This window comes from Pteropus vampyrus, unplaced genomic scaffold (genome assembly GCF_000151845.1).
Source record: "Pteropus vampyrus isolate Shadow unplaced genomic scaffold, Pvam_2.0 Scaffold535, whole genome shotgun sequence".
Taxonomy (NCBI): domain Eukaryota; kingdom Metazoa; phylum Chordata; class Mammalia; order Chiroptera; family Pteropodidae; genus Pteropus; species Pteropus vampyrus.
This window is the reverse complement of record NW_011889316.1, coordinates 201,302-221,112: the sequence shown is the minus strand read 5'-3', so window position 1 is coordinate 221,112 and position 19,811 is coordinate 201,302. Positions and strand designations below refer to the sequence as shown.

The 19,811-nt window shown below is 37.5% G+C and overlaps 1 protein-coding gene and 1 long non-coding RNA gene across 11 annotated transcripts in view; both read left to right on the top strand.

The window, feature by feature from the left end:
- Positions 1–19,811, top strand: part of KIAA1958 (KIAA1958 ortholog) — a 266,726-nt gene that overhangs the window by 103,259 nt on the left and 143,656 nt on the right. The window contains exons 4-5 of one of the 10 annotated variants that reach the window (XR_002777864.1): positions 8,688–8,837; positions 8,919–9,014. The exons of 8 other annotated variants lie outside the window; for them this stretch is intronic. Coding sequence is in view for 1 of the 2 variants with exons in the window: in XM_011383654.2 (XP_011381956.1) it covers positions 8,919–9,725 (807 nt within the window). In the remaining variant the exon portion in view is untranslated. Of the gene's footprint in view, positions 1–8,687; positions 8,838–8,918; positions 11,433–19,811 lie in introns of those variants that run through there. One more of the 10 variants, XM_011383654.2, reaches the window with a different exon arrangement.
- On the top strand, positions 13,847–19,476 carry LOC111733168. The gene is made up of 2 exons (XR_002777865.1): positions 13,847–15,866; positions 18,648–19,476. It is a non-coding gene; the product is annotated as an uncharacterized LOC111733168 (long non-coding RNA).

Here is a 19,811-nt window from a genome sequence, read left to right as displayed (position 1 = left end):
GGAAGGAAAAATTCGTGGACACATAGAGACAGAAAAGAAAGATGTTGTATTTTGGTCTGGATGTATTGAATCTACATCAGATGGCTATCCAGATGGACATGTCCAAAGAGCAGTTGGGAATGTGGAATTTAAGACATGAGAAAATGTTAAACCTGAAGTATAGGTTTAAAGGTCTTGTGAATGGAGGTTGTAATTGAAGCCCAGGGCAGGTGGCATCTCCAAGTTTAAGTGGTAACCTTTAGGGCATTAACAAGAAATGAAATAGGAAATGTGGTTTACTACTTCTGGCAGCATGGTGTACTAGATACTATATGGGGAGGGCCCTTCTGCTGTTCTTGCAGAAAGAGGGGTAACCATTCACAGGGCCCCCCAAAAAGGACAGCTGAAACTGGAGCAGCAAGCAGTAAGCACATATGAAAGGCAAGGCTCTACTGAAAGGCTTTTTTTTTATTTTTTTTTATGTTGACATTAGTTAACAAAATCCAGTAAGTTTCAAGTGTACAATTCAACAGTAAGTCATATATATTACATTATATGTTCACTGCCCATAGTTGGATTGCTTTCTGTCAGCACATATTTGACCCCTTTTACTCCATCTATCTCCCTGGGAGGCATATTTTTGACAACATTATTAAGGAAGAGAAGAGACAGGTAGATGAACTGGAGAATCCTTGATTTAGGGGAGGACTCTGTAAGGGGCCTGAAGGAGTACTAGGTCAGTAGCATACCCTGGCTTCTCACAGAGTCATATGCTAGTGATCTTTGAAGGGAAACATCCAAAATGTAGGTGCTCAGGGAGAACTCAGGCAGGGCCCAGTGGGCTTGCTGAGTCAAGAGACCGAAGTAGTTAAAAATTGTCATGACAGAGTATTTGAAAGTAGAGAGCTACAAAAAGAGAACCTAAGAGAAATGAAGATGGTTCCCCTCAAATATTTAGGTGAGTGCTGATCAACATATGCACGTGAGGAAACTACTTGAGGCTGGCAAAAACCCACCTGAAAGGTTCAGAGGCAATGGTACCTGGAGCTCGCACAGAACTGGAAATAGCACCTGTTCCCACCAGCCAGATTTGAAAAACCTCAAGATTCATGGGGTAGAGTATTCAGAAAGGTCTTGCATCAGATGTGGAGAATAATTAACTCTAGACTGAGCTCTGCTTTAATGCCACACAAACAAATCTTAAAAGCAAGACTCGGGTACGTGAACAGGTGGTAAATATCACTAGTCGTCAGGGAAATGCCATTTAAAACCACAATGAGGTGTCACCTCACACCTGTTAGAATGGCTATTATCAAAAAGATGAGAAACACCAAGTGTAAGCGAGGATGTGGAGAAAACAGAACCCTTGTGCTGTGTAAACTGGTACAGCCTCTATGGAAAACAGTATGGAGGTTGCTCAAAAAATTAAAACTAGAACTACCATACAACCCAGCAATTCTACTTCTGGACATTTATCTGAAGGAAATGGAAATGCTAACTTGAGAAGATATATGCACCTTCATGTTCATTGCAGCATTCCTTACAATAGCCAAGACATGGAAGCAACGTAAGTGTCCATAGATGGATGAATGGATAAAGAAATTGTGGTGTCTATAAACAATGGAATATTATTCAGCCATAAAAAAGAACGAAATCTTGCCATTTGCAACTACATGGATGGACCTTGAAGGCATTATGCTAAGTAAAATAAGTCAGACAGAGAAAGACAAATACCATATGATCTCACTTATCTGGGAAATCTTTTTTTTAAAAAAACCAAACTTGTAGATACAGAAAACAAATTGGTAGCTGCTAGAGCGGGGAGGGGAGTGGTACAAAATGTGTGAAGATAGTCAAAAGGACTGAGGATGTAATGTGACTGTGGCGACTTAGTGACTATGGTTAATAATACTGGATTACATATTTGAGAGTTGCTTAGAGAGTAAATCTTAATTCTCATGACAAGAAAAAAAATTTTTAAGTATATGTGATGATGGATGTTAACTAGACCCATGGCGATCATTTTGTAATATATACAAATATCAAATCATTATCTTATATAACTGAAACTAATATAAAACACATGTCAATTATATCTCATTTTTTAAAAGTAAGTGGAAAAAAGCAAGACCTAACAGGATGAAATGATTTTCAAGTAATTTAACTGTGTCCCAGAACAAAGCTTAAGAATATTTATACAAATATAAAATTATCCAGAACCCAAGAAATAAAATTCACAATGTCTGGTAACTAAACAAAAATTATCAGACATGCAAAGAAGTGAGAAAAGGATGAATCAATCAAAACCAACCCAGAACTGACATGAATTTTAGAATTAGCAGACAAGGACATTGAACTGTTATTATAAAGAAGATAAACAAATGGTCAATAAACACATTAAAAGGTGCATAGCTTTATTAGACACCAGGGATATGCAAATTAAAACCACATGAGATTCCACTTCACATCCAGTAGGAAGTGTTGATGAGGATGTAGAGAAATTGGACCTGTCATACACTTCTGGTAGGAATGTGAAATGATGCAGTTGCTTTGGAAACAGTCTGTCAGTTCCCCAAGAGTTAAACATAGAGTTACTCTATCACCCAGCAATTTTACTCCTAGGCATATACCCAAGAAAATTAAAAATGTACATCTATACAAAAACTTGTACACAAATACTCACGATAGCATTATTTACAATAGCTAAAATATAGAAACAACCCAAAGGTCCATCAACAGACAGATGGATAAACACATTTTGGCCTATCCATACAATGGAATATTAGTTCGGCAATGAAAAGAAATGAAGTATTGATACATGCTTACAGCATGGATGAACCTCAAAAATGTTATGCTAAGTGAAATAAGTCAGACACCAAAGGACAAACGTATGATTTCATTTGTGTAAGGTACCTAGAATAGGCAAGTTCATAGAGACAGAAAATAGAATAGAGGTTACCAAGGGCTGGAGGGAGGAAGAAATGTGGAGTTGTTTAATGAGTACATTTTCTGTTTGGAATAATGAAGAAGTTCTGGACATGAATACTGATGAAGATTGCACAACATTATGAATGTAGTTAATGCCACTGAATTGTACATTTATAAATAGTTAAGATGGTAAATTTTATGATATATATAAAAAAAAACACACAAATCAATAAAATGTAACTATTTCACCTTCATCAATAATAATTTTAAAATTCACCTATTCTCACAGGTCCCCAACACTGCTTCTTCATCCTCACTAACCTTAACCGTGTCTAGGCCAGGGGATCTTATTTTCCAAACTTGGTGAAGTCATTGTGAAGACAGCTGTCTGTTACTGGAAACCTTTACATTTCTGTGTAGGAATCCATGAAAAAAGGCTCATTTCTCCACAACCCCCATGGCTTAAATAACTTATACATCCCAGGGGATGAAAATGTCTCAACTGTCCAGTGGAGTGCTAATATTTCTTAGGTACTAGTATTTCTTAGTTTCCCCTGTGTTATCTAGAACAGGGGTCCCCAACCCGCAGGCCATGGACCAGTACTGGTCCTCGGCCTCTTAGGAACCGGGCTGCACAGCAGGAGGTGAGTGGCGAGCCAGTGAAGCTTCATCTGTATCTGCAGCCACTGAAGCTTCATCTGTATCTGCAAATCATCAGGCATTAGATTCGCATAGGAGCACCGGTCTGTGGTACTAAAAAGGTTGGGGACCGCTGATCTAGAGGAATAATGGGAGAAGAAGAAGATATATTTTGATCCTCTGTAATCCAGTCATATGGGCCACTCAAATATTTTTAATAATAAATTCTTTTAAAAAGAGGCCAATATTTTAGAGAATGAGTGAATATTTAGTTAAAAGAAGGAATCGTGGTGTCAAGGCCCATACTCTTTCATCTTAATTTCTTGGTCTCAATGCAAGATATTTTTAGTCTAGATGTATCTTTAAAGATGGATGTAGCTGGCAGCATACAAGGTAGGTAACAGCTCTTCATCATGGTTTGGTAGCAGGTGAGCCTCAAATTTAGTTGTTTGTTTAAGGAAGAAAACCAGGAGTTAAATTAGACTTTAAAATGTCATCTAAATAAACAGAGTATACACTGCCATTCTCACTCTACAATTACTCTATGACCTACTGTGTATATTCAGCTCAGTATTTTTTCTTTACAAACGTGACTTAATCCTCACTGATTCATCTCCCTCAAGGTAGCTGTCATTGACTTCTATGTTCATTAGATTCACACAGAAAATAGAGCATCTTGAAGTTCAGTACCTATCTTTCTGAATGAAGTAAAATTTGGTAACTGCAAAAATGAAGTCATTTTTATTGTCATTTTTATTTTAGTGGTTTCTTCAAGATTCGTTTTTGTTTTCCGATTAGAATACTTATAGTTCATAAGCGTTTTCTCTACTTTCTTCAACCCTCTGGACAAGATTATCACAAAGGGAAGTTTGAGGCATTCCCCAAAAGTAACTCTTGGTTTTACTTGTTTTATAACGTTTTCAAGTTTCAAGGATTACTGTGTAGTTCCAGATTCTGGAATTTGCCTAATAAGTCAATTTTTTCTTATTTTGTTCTTTCCCACCTAGACTCATCTGCCCCATGACCAAGCTCTTTCTACCTCTTTGGTCATTTTTATGTTAGGGAAGCCAAGTGTCTAACCCATAGTGAATTTTGAGATGTAATATCTATTCAGAGTACCTAAGGAAGGAATATAGTTTCTTGCAATGTCTTTATAACAAATTGAAGACCTTGGTGACCTGGAAGAGTAATCTCCAACCAAAACTCAGTCTGAGAAAACTAAGGAGGCAGCCAACATGGGCCATAATGAACAGTTTCTTATGTGCCAGCAATATAAACTTTGTGACTTGACATTTCTCCAGCCATTGCTTTAACTGTGGTTTCATGTTGAAATTTGTGGTAGCCTTTGTAAATCAGAAAAATGTTCTGCATCATAAGTCAGCTTGGTTCTTTTGACTGCAAGTTGAATTCATTGATTTAACCCATGCTGATCAGTTCATTGGGTGTCAGTGATATAGTTCAGGCCTTCTGGTATGTGACGAAGACCCAGTCATGTATAAGATGTAGTTCTTGCCTTCAAGGAGCTTTTAGTCCACTTTGAGAGACAGACATATAAATAGGTAAAATAGGATCCCAGGTGAGAGAGTAACTTTGCTTAGGGAAGCTGGAGAAGCCTTTATATAGACAGCAGAATTTGAGCTAGATCTGAAATAATGAATAGAGATTTTCCAAATAGATATTAGAAGAAAAAGCATTCTAGGCAGAGGAAGCAGCACGTACAAAGATTTAGAAGCATGAAAGAGCCTTATGGTTTCTGTGAATGACACAAAGTTCAGTGAGGCTGGAAATAGAATATAAAAAGAACAGATGATCAGGCTAGAGAAATAGAGTTTGTACCAATTATCTATCGCTGCATTACAAACCATCCCGAAACTTAGTGGCCCAAAGCAACATTCATTTTATTTGCTCTTGCTTCTATGGATTGTGCTCAGCTGGGTGGTTCTTCTGGTCTCATTTAGTGTACTCGCGGGTGCAGTCATCCGGATATTAGATGAGAGACAGCTTGTCTCTGTTTCATGTTCCCATGGTCTAATGGGGCTTCCTCACATGGCAACATTACATCCTACGACAGTGAAAGCAGAACTTATAAGTCTAAAGCAGATGAAAGCAGACTTTCTTGAGGTATAGGCTTGGAATTCACACTGTCACTTATGCCACGTTTTATTGGTTTGAATAACTCATGGCCAGCCCAGATGCCAAGGGTGGAAAATAGATTCTACCTCTAGGTGGGAGGAGCTGCAAAGTCACATTGCAAAGGAGTGTGGAAATACAAAGGGGAGGAATTGTGGCTGTTTTTGGAAACAATCTACCACAGAGTGGAGCCAGATTGCGAAGTTTTACAAACAGGTCAGGCGCCTTTATCCTAAGGGCAACAGGAAACTTATCAGAGGTTTGTTTTTTGTTTTGTTTTTAAGTATTAAGGTAATAAGTAAGGTTTCCTGCTCAGAACCTCTTATTTAGGAACCATCCCTCTCCTGCAATCCTCATGGTTGTTGTAGAAGCCATCATGTTAACACAATGGCCCATGTTTGGGTCAGTTGTTTGGATCAGGAGTGGGCCAATCAGAATCTTTTCTTTTAATTTGTTTCTGGTGATAATGAGAGTTGGTCTCTTGCCAATATCTGAAACCATCAGATGTAAACCTTGGTGGGGTGGGGGATGCTTGGTGGCTGTTTTGAGCTGTATGAAGAAAGGTGCTCCGCACGGAGAAGCAGAGATGAGAGAGAGAGGCCTGATGGCATGGAGTACACTGATTCTGATGTCCCTTTTGCCTAGGTTTATTCAAGTTTGGTCTATCTCTGGCAACCAAACAAGTCCTAAGTGATACAAAGAGAAGTTAACAACTGCAGGTAGAGAGTTGGAAGTGACAACATAAAAATTTGAAACCAGCTGAGTTTGGGTCTCATGATTATTGGGAAGTTATTTTAATGGATTTTTACTGGTATGTAAGAAAGCTATTGCTTTTTGTATTTTTTGTATAGCTACCCTACTCTTCCTGATGGCATTTCTGCTGAATCTCTTGGATTTTCCTAGACCAACAATCAGATTAGCAGAAAACAATTATATTTTGTCTTTTTTCTTTCCTATATACGTACGTGTGTGTGTGTGTGTGTGTGTGTGTGTGTGTGTGTGTGTGTGTGTGTAATTTCTTTTTGTTATCTGGTTGGCTAGAACAGTGTTATATAATAGCAATGATATTCAGCATGTTCATTCTATCTGGCTTTATAAGAAAGATCCTCATGTTTTCATTTTGGGTGTAATTTTTTATAGTTTTTGTCTATAAAATACTCTTCATGATAGTAAAAGGATTATTTTTTAAATCTAAATTTAATTTGAATTTTTAAAAATTTGAAATGGATATCGCATTTTTTCAAAGAATTTTTAGTATTTATCAAATTCATATTATTTCCACTTGATATGTGAATACGTCAATTATATTAAAATATTTTTTAAGATCGAATCATCCTTACACTCTGCAGTAATCCTCTGGGTGTATTGCTTTCCTGCCATCCTGAGTGTGATGTGATCGTAGAGGCAGTCCTTACTTTGCACGGTGCCATGCTGATCGCTGCTTGCGCATAACAGAGCCATGTCCTTGCTTCGTGCGGTTCTGATGTACACACATTTTATGTCTGTGCAAGATGGAAATTGCCTCTATTTTACTTAAGGAAGTTTACATTTATATTCACATACTTTATCTTTTGGTATAATACTCGTCAGATTTGGGTTAGAAAAAAAGTAAGCCCATTTCTTCTTCCTATGTTCCAAAACTGTTTAAATACAAAAGAAAAGGTGGAAGGACTCCACACGTGGTCTCGTTAAGAGTGACATACATCTTTGACAGTCATTTCGCTCTTGCTTGGGGCTCCTCAGATCTTTTCCTCTTATTGAACCAATTTTGGCAATTTATATTTTGCTAGAAAATTGTTCAGGTTATCTAGATTTTGAAATGAATATGCATATTTTTTCATATTCTTTATTCATTTTCCGTAGTTATACTTTCTCATTCCTAATATTATTTAAGTGTATTTCCTTTCTTCTTTTTTCTTTCTTTCTCTCTGTCAGACCTGCTACAAGTTTGTCAACTTCACGGGTCTTTTCAAAGATTATGTATTTTCATGTTTTATTTATCCCAATTTATATCTTTTCTAGTTCATTAATTTGTGTTTCATTTTTATTGATTCACTCTACTATTTTTGAGTTTGGCTTATGTCTAGCTTTTTGAATTAAATAATGCTTGCTTATTTTCAATAAAGTGTTCTTACACAATCATTCAAGACTATGATGTTATTGGACTATTAAATGCAACATCTCGTACATTTCGATATGTAATGTTTTCAGTTTGGTTCATTTTAAATCTGTATAATTTTGTTTGTGTTTTCTCTTTGACCCAAGGACTATTAGAAGAAAAGACAATGTTACCTTACAGTTTCTACTTTTAAAACAATTTTTACTGAATCATTTTTTTTTTTTTGGTCCTAGAATATATATTCTGCCTGAATTTACTATGAGCAAGATCTGGTTTTCTCTTTACAGCTAGCTCCCTCTTGAAATATAAAGCTTTCCTACCAGCCAAGCTTCCTTCTCCTTCTACTATACCTAAATAGGGAGCTCTCTCTAATTGTTAGTCTAGTCATTTAGTTTTTTGTATCTTTTGAACAAATATTAATATCCAAGCCCTATGGATCATTAAGCCAGAGATACAAATTCAAGCAAAAATTCGAGGATCATTAACTTGCTATGAAAAGTGGACAAATCAGTCATCTTTCCTTACAGCTCTATATTTAGTGCCAGCAGTATACACAGTATGTGTAGATATCAAGGAAATTAAGGTTGGAGTGATTTCGAGTTTGATAAGTTTAGTTCAGGAATTCTTCAGAGAGGATGGTTGAATCTTATGGAAGGGGAGAGAGCGAAATGATTTGCTAGAAAAGAGAAGAAAGGGCTTTCCAGAGAGGAGTAGTGAACGTTATAAAGGCCAATAATAATTACTATTATAACTATTATTATTATAAATGTGTGTGTGTATATATATGTATATGTGTGTGTTCATTACTATTTACAAACCCTTTCACGTCCACTACCTTATTTATTACAATAATCCTTTGAGAAGGTATTGATTATTATGTCCCATTTTGCAGCTTGGAACACTGAGGTTTAAAGAGATTAAGTGGAGCCAAGTATGGAACCTAGATCTTCCAGCTTGAAGTTCACTGTTCTTTCCACTATATCATGCTAAGGAGTCAACCCTCTAGAGGCCACAAAATGTCTTGTCTACAATACCGCCCCTGGTGAGGATTAGGAGAAGGAAGGAGGGGTCTGGCTATTTGCGTGTCCTCAGATGTGTAACCTGAGTGTTTGTCTCATTTGAGATCCCTGCAGTGAAGTTGAACGAGCTCCTCGAGAACTTTTATGTCACCGTTAAGAAGAGTGACGGCTCAGACTTCCTGGCCACCTCGCTCCATGCCATTCGCCGAGGCCTGGACCGCATCCTGAAGAATGCAGGTGTGGGCTTCTCCATCACCAGCAGCACCTTCAGTTCTTCCACCAAGAAACTCAAGGAGAAGCTGTGGGTGCTGAGTAAGGCAGGGATGTCAGGTGCCCGTTCTCGCAATATCATCTACTTCTCCCTTTCTGATGAGGAGGAGATGTGGCAGGCAGGGTGTCTAGGGGATGACAGCCCTGTTACCCTCCTGTCCACTGTGGTCAAATACAATAGCCAATACCTGAATATGCGGACACTGCAGGAGCACGCAGATCTGATGTATGGTGACATCGAGCTGCTCAAAGACCCACAAAACCAGCCCTATTTTGCCCGGACAGACAGTGTCAAGAGGGAGAGTCGGAGTGGTTCCACTAGGATATGTCATGGGAAAATCTACCATGAGCATTCCAGGGGACACAAACAGTGCCCCTACTGCCTCCTCTACAAGTACATGTACATCCACCGGCCACCCACCCAAATGGAGGCCAAGTCCCCGTTCTACCTTACTGCCAGGAAGGAGGCCATAGACATAGGCAGCGTGTGGTATGAGGAGCAGAGGATGGGACTGCGGTCGCTTCGGGGAATTGTCCCAAACTTAGCCAAGAAGGTCAAGCTGGAAAACTGTGAGAACTTCACCTTCGTCTCATTTACTCAGGTCTCTAGGAGGCTCGGCTCCCACAGCTGCTGCCAGTGAGTCTTCTCTGGGTCCAGGCCACTGTCCTGCTCCCCTGATAGGTGAGAGCTTCCTCAGGCACCCGAGGCCAGAGCTCTGAGGTGGCAGGGGACAACTGTGACTTCATGGCCAGGCTGGTCTGTGTCAGTGCGACCTGCTATTTCTTTGACTTTGGATTTTCTAACTGAAAGTAGATGAGTCTGAATAATTAGGATGTTTTATCCAAATATATGTCACCTTTGTTAAATTATAGAATCTAATACACTGTATAATTGCTACATACACAGGAGCAAGAAAGTTCATTTTATCTAGTGCCTTTTTAGCACAGATTTTCTCAAAAAAAAAAAGGAAAAGAAAAAAAAAAACCTGTTTAATTAGTCATTTTTTAAAATCTCAGTAGCCTAGTAGCTTTAGAATGTTCTGAAGACTATATACATTTTGTTGAATTACACCGTAAGAACTAGAAAGGGAGAGGCAGACACGTTCACTGTTTCCAGGAGAAAAATTGCACTTGACACTCTTCTTTTATCGTGTTGATAAGTAACTTGGTTCTGCAGGGCAAGCAGCCTTGCTTGGTGGAAGATCGTGCATTCAGTCAGGCTTTCAGCACTGGGAGGAACTTGGTCTCTGCGTCGGTGGAGACAATTTTATGAAAAAAGGTTAATGTGTCAAAAGGTGTCTGTGAGAACAAGGTTTCCAGTGAACTAGATGGTTTGTACCACGAGGGAGTCTCTAGTAGTAAAAGTAAGTGGCTTGGAAAAGCGACCTGTGTTCAAAATGTGAAAAGCTCCTGAAGCAGAAGTGCCTACGTTTTATTTATCAGCACCATACAAAAGCTTTTTTCATTTGAACATTTTTTAGAGTTTTGTTTTGCTTTGTTTTGTTCTTTGTGTCCTACAGCTGTTCTGTCAACATATGGCACTGGATCTGTAAAAAACCTATAGGTAATTTTCGGGCTGAGCCAAGAAAACCCAACAAAACAAGCCACAAAGGAAACAAATCTAAAAATGTGTTTATTAAAGAGCTTTGAACTTTTTTTGTCAAAGTATGACTTTTTCAGCCGTAGTAGATGTCATCATTTTAGGTTGGCGCCAATGTTTGGGACACGATGATGTAGGCAGCCTACCAGGTAAGCGAACCCAGCATTAAGGACGTAGTTGTCAAACTCATGGCGATAAGTTATTAATGCAATTTGAAACCATTTCACTCAGGTAAAACTCAACCTGATCACATGCTATTGAAACATCAGCAGACTTTTCTAATAACTACTATGAATGAGAAGTGAAAAAGGAGCCCAAAGAGTGCTAATTAATAATAATAATTTCTAGGGATCTTTATTTTGTATTTGAGAAAAGACTGCTGTAACTTTATACCATTGTGTTCCTTGCGTGTGCTTTCAAATTCAAAATTAAAATTCCAGTATAAATTGGAATTGCAGGAGTCCCGAAATCAGTTCTTTTTTCTTTTTCAAAACATTATTTTCGTATTTATTTTAATTGGTTTTAAAAACCATTCACTAGTCATTGAAATATGTAATACTTCCTGAAATATGTAATACCAGAGAAGACTCAACCAATGCTGCCTTAAGGGTTAATGTTCCTTTTTTAGTTACTGCACATTTGGAATTTTGTTCACTAGTTGATCTTTCCTGAATAGAGATTAATTTTGTTGTGTCTCTATTTGTATGTAAATAACAGGTAATAATTAAAAATCGATGTCCTGACTTGATATTGCATACTATTCTATTATGGTTTCCTATAATGATTTTAGGGTTTTGAATTTAAAAAAAACCACAAAACATTAGGTACAGTTTCCTTTAGTTTGCTAAACACCCAAAGGATATTTTGTTTGTGGAAAGCAGATAGTCTTTTTTTTATTTTGGTCAGTTCTGCACTTAAACAGAAATAGAACCTATGTGAACTATTGTGCAGAGCCTGCAGCCTCATTAAATAAAATCTCCACTTTGATTTTAAATAGATTCAAGAAGAAATTGCCATTAGGAATCAGTGGGATTTTTTCAGATTTAACCTTTCCAGAAGTAGCGATAACTGATCCAGAGGTTATAATCTTTCTGTTGATAGTGGCTTTCCATCAGCCGAATAACCATCTCCGCTTCAAATTTGTTGCTTATTACCTATTTGATGTAATGTAAAACTTCAGAATTTTGAAGTGAATGATTATAATAAAAAATCAGGAGGTAGAATCTTCAGTGACACCTGATGGAATGAAAGAATTGTATCTCAGCATCCTAACTGCTATTTATTACATGCCTCCTTGGGGAATAGGAGTGAGAAAGAAAATACATTTATCAAGTGTGATTCTGTGCCACCCATTGTACTGGGCACTTAGTCTGTTATGTATTTGTATGTAGATGTCTATATTTGGATACACACACTTTACATGTGGTAACACCTAGTAAACCTGCTAAAATGGCATGGCACCTATCCATCTATACAGCTTTGTCCATCCTCAGAGGAGCTGAAGTGGGCAGGGTCGCTAGTTCTAGTTGACTTACAGCTAAGGTAGTTGTCCTTCCTGCCAGCTTTAAACCATACCTCCTGGTGACTCCACGTTTTCCTATTCTTGGCCTAAGCCAGGGGGAGGGAGAATCTCAAGGGAAGGAAAGGAGGAAATTAAGAATGTTTTCTCCCTTACCTTGAGGTTTTGTTTTTGTTTTTGTTTTTGTTTTTTTAACTCAAAAGTCAGAATGAATACCAGGAATTTACAAGTTTACCCGGGCATATGTTGCTTCTGGCTTTGTGTCAGGAATGGTGGTGTATAGGTGTTGTGACAGGACCTCCGGGGTCCTTTGGGCGAGCTCTTGCCCGTAGCACCTTCTGCATCTGCTCTAAAGTGAGCCCTGCTTGCGTGGTACCTCCTCCCCGAATCTAGCAGGTCTCCCCTTAGAAGTGTATTCTGGTAGAGATGTTAGGGTGTCAGCTTGAGGGTATGGTTCAATGAAATAAAAAGGGTTTAGGACAGGCACATGATAAGTATGCAATAAATGTTAGCTATTTTATTTACAACTTTTGGCAATAGGAATAACTAATATCATTCAACTGATCTGCATTACACCACTTATTTCTTCCATTATGGAGATTCTCTCTCCTTTGAACTGTAAAACTTGAAGAGGAAACCAAAACTGATAATCTGGTCACACTTATGCCCATAAATTCTACCTCTAACACAGCCAAGCCCTGATACCTCAGATATAAGCAAAAACAAGTGAAGAATGGGGAAACCTTTAGAAGCTTTATGAGAAAGGTTCTCTATTGTTTAGTATGTTTGTAAAGGGGAATAGCATGGAAGAACCTAACCAAAGTCGTGAAAGAGATGGCCCCCTTGGCCACGTCGCATTTCCCGGTTTTCCTTGGATTAGACATATGCTGGATTAATCTTCCCTGATAAATAACATTTGGAATTCTGTTACTTTGATTCTGATTTTAATTCAGCATTTTTTAAAGCATTCAGCACGCTACCGTTCTCACAGTCATTGGGAGAATATGGACAAAATAACGCTCATGAAACAGCTGAAGCCTCTTGCTGTGGTAGAGAGATTGCTAGACTGGGAGCCGCTTCACTACTCGGCAAATTTGGTCTCACTTTCCTGAGTTGTAAAGTGGGATCATTGGAGTGGATCGTCTCTAAAGCGAATAATGTTACACTTCTGCAGTTCCTCAAGGCCATGTAGTTCGGAAGGGACAAAACTAGGAAGCAAAATCCCCAGTTCTTCAAGGTCATATAATGAATCTCCTAAATTAGTGCCTCTCACTAGACTGGAACGTTTTCCTTAAGAATAACAGTTTTCTGGAATTTTCAAGTTTCACAACTTCTAAAAATATTTTGCTGCCTCTGGGCAGCAGAGTGTTGGTTATTTTTCTTTTTAGGCTAACACTGACCACGTTGTTACTACTTAAATAAAGTAAACAATGTTTGTTATGCTTATGAACATGCATCACTTGGTTGCTTTTGTCGAAATCTAGTTTGCTAAACAGTTTTGAATTAGTAACCAGTTACTTGTAGGCATCAATAAATGCAAATTATGAACACCTCCAAGAAGAGTTACCTCATTTTCTCCACATAAGCTGCAAGTTAGTCTAAGTTAAGGCTCATACATATTAAGTAGCTGTAAACAAATAGCCCTTAACAGAAGACTGCATTAAAAGTTTTGAATTTATATATATCTTTAAATGATTTTGCTTTTGGGGTGAATTTTTAATGCCCTGTATTGGAAGGGCATTAAAGGACATTGTTTAGGCAATGTCGTTAGGTAAAAATCTTCATTGTACTTTCCTATATAAAGTTAACCACTTGGCAAAAACATGAGTGGAGGGAGAGATTGGTGGTGACCTAGAGTCACCTTTCTGAGAGAAGAGGTCCCTTTCTGAGAGAAGAGCAGGCCATGTGTGATGATAACTAACTTATCTCTGGAAGCTCTGTGTTCTGTATCTACATATTCTGATACCACAGGATTTCCCAAAACTCCTTTGGGGGAGGCTGCCCATCCTTCTGGCAAAGTTTGCATATTATTATGATTTTGAATACCTCTCGTTCTTTACAGTCCAAAAAATCCAGACTAGTTCCCCATGATTAGTTGTTGATCAGAATCAGATTTTTATGCTCAACTAATATGCTTTATTTTTTATCTAATGAAGCTCATATAGAAGTTAACAATTTCAGGAAATATTTATTAAGACCAAAAAATAATTACTGGATTATATGAAGGTACATATTGCTTCCATTACCACTAATAGCAATTAGATAGACCCTCTCCCCAACTGAGATGAGAATGGGCACTTAAGAATTTTGTGGTCAGTATAAATGGTTTGATTACTTTGTATTTAATTGTAGTTATTGTTACTGATTTGTTCAAATAAGACTCTAGAAGGTGTAGATTTGACTAACGCTATGGTAAGTGCTTTCTCCAGCTGCCTCATATTCTCATTTAATTCTCACAACAGCTATGCAAAGTCGGTCTAATTATTCCCATTTTATTTATTGAGAAGCCAAGTCTCAAAGAAGTAATTTCCCAAAGTCTCACAGAGCTAATAAGCTGGAGAGCGTAAGTTTGATCCCAGATCTGCTGACTCCAAATCCAGTGCTCAGTCCATTAGACGAAACTGCTTTCTTAAGGCCAACAGAAGTCCACTTGCCATTACCAAATGTTTGGGAAATATTTTCTTAACCCATACTGTGTCACACCTTATATGTACTCTTACTAATCAGTTGGTCACGTGGTATAATTTAGTCATTCTTGGTAATGCTTGATGGTTTTCTGTGAGTAAGCATACAATTTTCTGCCTTGTCTTTACCCAATAAATAACTCGTATTACATAATCAACCTAAAAGGGCCGATGGTCATGCCAATTTATTCTAATAAAAGTCAAGTAATTTTCAAACTGCAGCTGTTTTGACATTGGTATCGCAACTTAAAATGTAAAGGGCTTCCTAACCTATGTCACAAGTACATGCTCAGTTTTTTTACTTTCTCTTTTTAATTTTGGTGTCAGAGGATTTTTATAAATTTTAGGCTAAAGTACCCATAGCAAAATACTTACATAGTCATTTGTTTTTTATTCTTCTTTCCTTATCGAGGCATATTTATTTTCTGCTTTGAGACTTAAGAAAACAATAGAATATAGGTAACTCTGAGGTTGGAGAGTCATATTCTCTCATTTTACCAATAAAGACATTGAAGCCCAGAGATAGTAAAGGGCCCGTCCAAGGTCAGCAAGACCATAAGCGGTAGATTCAGAACTGGAAAATTAATCCAGAACTCTTTTCTCCATTCCATGGCTGGGAAGTTTGAATTTTTAAGAATTCATTAATGGATTCGCTTCTATCAGAATCCCCCAGTGAGCCCCTGTCTTTTGAGACAAACACTCATAAAGACCCAGAAGAAGGCCAAATCTCAATTCAGGAATCAGAAGGAAGGAATCAGAAAGGTTCTCTGTCTCACCTTCTCTTCTTTCTCCCAGGCCCATCTCCTCTTCGTGCACCCCAAGACTCCAAGTCCTAGGGCTGAAATGTAAGCACAAAGCAAAGAGGATCTGGTAGAGGTATAGCGCATTCTAAGATAAACGCCCTTTAGCTGAGAGCAGAAACGATAAGTAACAAAGGAGCGGAACATGTAAATATTGTGATTTTTCATGTATGATGTAGGTCATATGCTGGATTAATCTTCCCTGATAAATAACATTTGGAATTCTGTTACTTTGATTCTGATTTTAATTCAGCGTTTTTTAAAGCATTCACGCTACCATTCTCACAGTCATTGGGAGAATATGGACAAAATAACGCTCATGAAACAGCTGAAGCCTCTTGCTGTGGTAGAGAGATTGCTAGACTGGGAGCCGCTTCACTACTCGGCAAATTTGGTCTCACTTTCCTGAGTTGTAAAGTGGGATCATTGGAGTGGATCGTCTCTAAAGCGAATAATGTTACACTTCTGCAGTTCCTCAAGGCCATGTAGTTCGGAAGGGGCAAAACTAGGAAGCAAAATCCCCAGTTCTTCAAGGTCATATAATGAATCTCCTAAATTAGTGCCTCTCACTAGACTGGAACGTTTTCCTTAAGAATAACAGTTTTCTGGAATTTTCAAGTTTCACAACTTCTAAAAATATTTTGCTGCCTCTGGGCAGCAGAGTGTTGGTTATTTTTCTTTTTAGGCTAACACTGACCACGTTGTTACTACTTAAATAAAGTAAACAATGTTTGTTATGCTTATGAACATGCATCACTTGGTTGCTTTTGTTGAAATCTAGTTTGCTAAACAGTTTTGAATTAGTAACCAGTTACTTCTAGGCATCAATAAATGCAAATTATGAACACCTCCAAGAAGAGTTACCTCATTTTCTCCACATAAGCTGCAAGTTAGTCTAAGTTAAGGCTCATACATATTAAGAAGCTGTAAACAAATAGCCCTTAACAGAAGACTGCATTAAAAGTTTTGAATTTATATATATCTTTAAATGATTTTGCTTTTGGGGTGAATTTTTAATGCCCTGTATTGGAAGGGCATTAAAGGACATTGTTTAGGCAATGTCGTTAGGTAAAAATCTTCATTGTACTTTCCTATATAAAGTTAACCACTTGGCAAAAACATGAGTGGAGGGAGAGATTGGTGGTGACCTAGAGTCACCTTTCTGAGAGAAGAGGTCCCTTTCTGAGAGAAGAGCAGGCCATGTGTGATGATAACTAACTTATCTCTGGAAGCTCTGTGTTCTGTATCTACATATTCTGATACCACAGGATTTCCCAAAACTCCTTTGGGGGAGGCTGCCCATCCTTCTGGCAAAGTTTGCATATTATTATGATTTTGAATACCTCTCGTTCTTTACAGTCCAAAAAATCCAGACTAGTTCCCCATGATTAGTTGTTGATCAGAATCAGATTTTTATGCTCAACTAATATGCTTTATTTTTTATCTAATGAAGCTCATATAGAAGTTAACAATTTCAGGAAATATTTATTAAGACCAAAAAATAATTACTGGATTATATGAAGGTACATATTGCTTCCATTACCACTAATAGCAATTAGATAGACCCTCTCCCCAACTGAGATAAGAATGGGCACTTAAGAATTTTGTGGTCAGTATAAATGGTTTGATTACTTTGTATTTAATTGTAGTTATTGTTACTGATTTGTTCAAATAAGACTCTAGAAGGTGTAGATTTGACTAACGCTATGGTAAGTGCTTTCTCCAGCTGCCTCATATTCTCATTTAATTCTCACAACAGCTATGCAAAGTCGGTCTAATTATTCCCATTTTATTTATTGAGAAGCCAAGTCTCAAAGAAGTAATTTCCCAAAGTCTCACAGAGCTAATAAGCTGGAGAGCGTAAGTTTGATCCCAGATCTGCTGACTCCAAATCCAGTGCTCAGTCCATTAGACGAAACTGCTTTCTTAAGGCCAACAGAAGTCCACTTGCCATTACCAAATGTTTGGGAAATATTTTCTTAACCCATACTGTGTCACACCTTATATGTACTCTTACTAATCAGTTGGTCACGTGGTATAATTTAGTCATTCTTGGTAATGCTTGATGGTTTTCTGTGAGTAAGCATACAATTTTCTGCCTTGTCTTTACCCAATAAATAACTCGTATTACATAATCAACCTAAAAGGGCCGATGGTCATGCCAATTTATTCTAATAAAAGTCAAGTAATTTTCAAACTGCAGCTGTTTTGACATTGGTATCGCAACTTAAAATGTAAAGGGCTTCCTAACCTATGTCACAAGTACATGCTCAGTTTTTTTACTTTCTCTTTTTAATTTTGGTGTCAGAGGATTTTTATAAATTTTAGGCTAAAGTACCCATAGCAAAATACTTACATAGTCATTTGTTTTTTATTCTTCTTTCCTTATCGAGGCATATTTATTTTCTGCTTTGAGACTTAAGAAAACAATAGAATATAGGTAACTCTGAGGTTGGAGAGTCATATTCTCTCATTTTACCAATAAAGACATTGAAGCCCAGAGATAGTAAAGGGCCCGTCCAAGGTCAGCAAGACCATAAGCGGTAGATTCAGAACTGGAAAATTAATCCAGAACTCTTTTCTCCATTCCATGGCTGGGAAGTTTGAATTTTTAAGAATTCATTAATGGATTCGCTTCTATCAGAATCCCCCAGTGAGCCCCTGTCTTTTGAGACAAACACTCATAAAGACCCAGAAGAAGGCCAAATCTCAATTCAGGAATCAGAAGGAAGGAATCAGAAAGGTTCTCTGTCTCACCTTCTCTTCTTTCTCCCAGGCCCATCTCCTCTTCGTGCACCCCAAGACTCCAAGTCCTAGGGCTGAAATGTAAGCACAAAGCAAAGAGGATCTGGTAGAGGTATAGCGCATTCTAAGATAAACGCCCTTTAGCTGAGAGCAGAAACGATAAGTAACAAAGGAGCGGAACATGTAAATATTGTGATTTTTCATGTATGATGTAGGTTCAGAGAGCCAGAAAACTTGGTAATAGGAAGGAAAAGAATGCCACTTCAGTAGAAAAGTGCTGAACTAGAAATGAACTTGGAAATCTGCACATCTTCTTACCATCAATCTCGATATCCGAAAACAGGATTTGACAAACAACTCAAGTGGACAGTTAGCATAACCAAGGGCAGATCCTGGGGTATGGGAAGTAAAGACCACATTTAAGGATGAATATTGAGAAAAAAGTGAAATGGGGCATATTTTTAAAATGTGACTGAACCAAGGAAAATAGTTTGCAGAACATTTGAAAATGAAAGTGGTCTACTGCAAGAAACACATTTTTAGGGTTCTTTTTGTTGTAATTGAAAGAACAGCATTGCTTGCATGCAGCAATACTTATCTTAAAATAGGAGTGGGCTGAGGGAAGAAGGCAATAGAATAAAATGAAAAAAGATAAATTAGAAAGAAAGATTTCAAAAAAGCTAAAAACATCAGATTAAAATCCGCATCGGAAACAGAAAAGATCAACTGATACTTTAAAAAAATCAATAATGTGAAGGACAAACGAGATTTTCTTCCTAATGTTCTTTAAATAAAACAACAGGTAAAAATAATGGGGAAAGATGATATGGAAGACCAAACATTAGCTAACATTACTGATATTCGCTTTCCTGATAGAAAGGCTATGTTGAGAAAAAAATATCGAACTATAAAAATGAAATCTTTCCTGAACAGAACGAAAATCTGTGTTTGTAGAGTGAAAGGAGTTACCTGCATTCTAGGCAAAAAAAAAAAAAAAAAAAGAAGGAGGGAAGAGACTCTTATCTAAGCACCTCATGGAAAAAATTTTAAACTACCAAGGAGAGAGAATGAAGACTCCTGTGGGCACTCAGTAAGAAAGTAACAAGTTGCTATCAGAAAACAAAAGAACATTCTGGCTTTAGATTTCTGGCTATAGATTTCTGGCTATAGATTTCTGGCTATAGCACCAAATGCCAGAAAACAATAGATAATTTTGAGGAGAAAGTTGTGACTTTGGAATTTGATATATTTTATGTGTTAAAATTCAGAAAATATTTTTAGTTATGATAAGCATTCAGGAGATAAACCATCTATATACTATTCTAATAAAGATAAATTGTACTGCAACCTACTAAGCTTGGTTAAAAACCAGTTTTTGC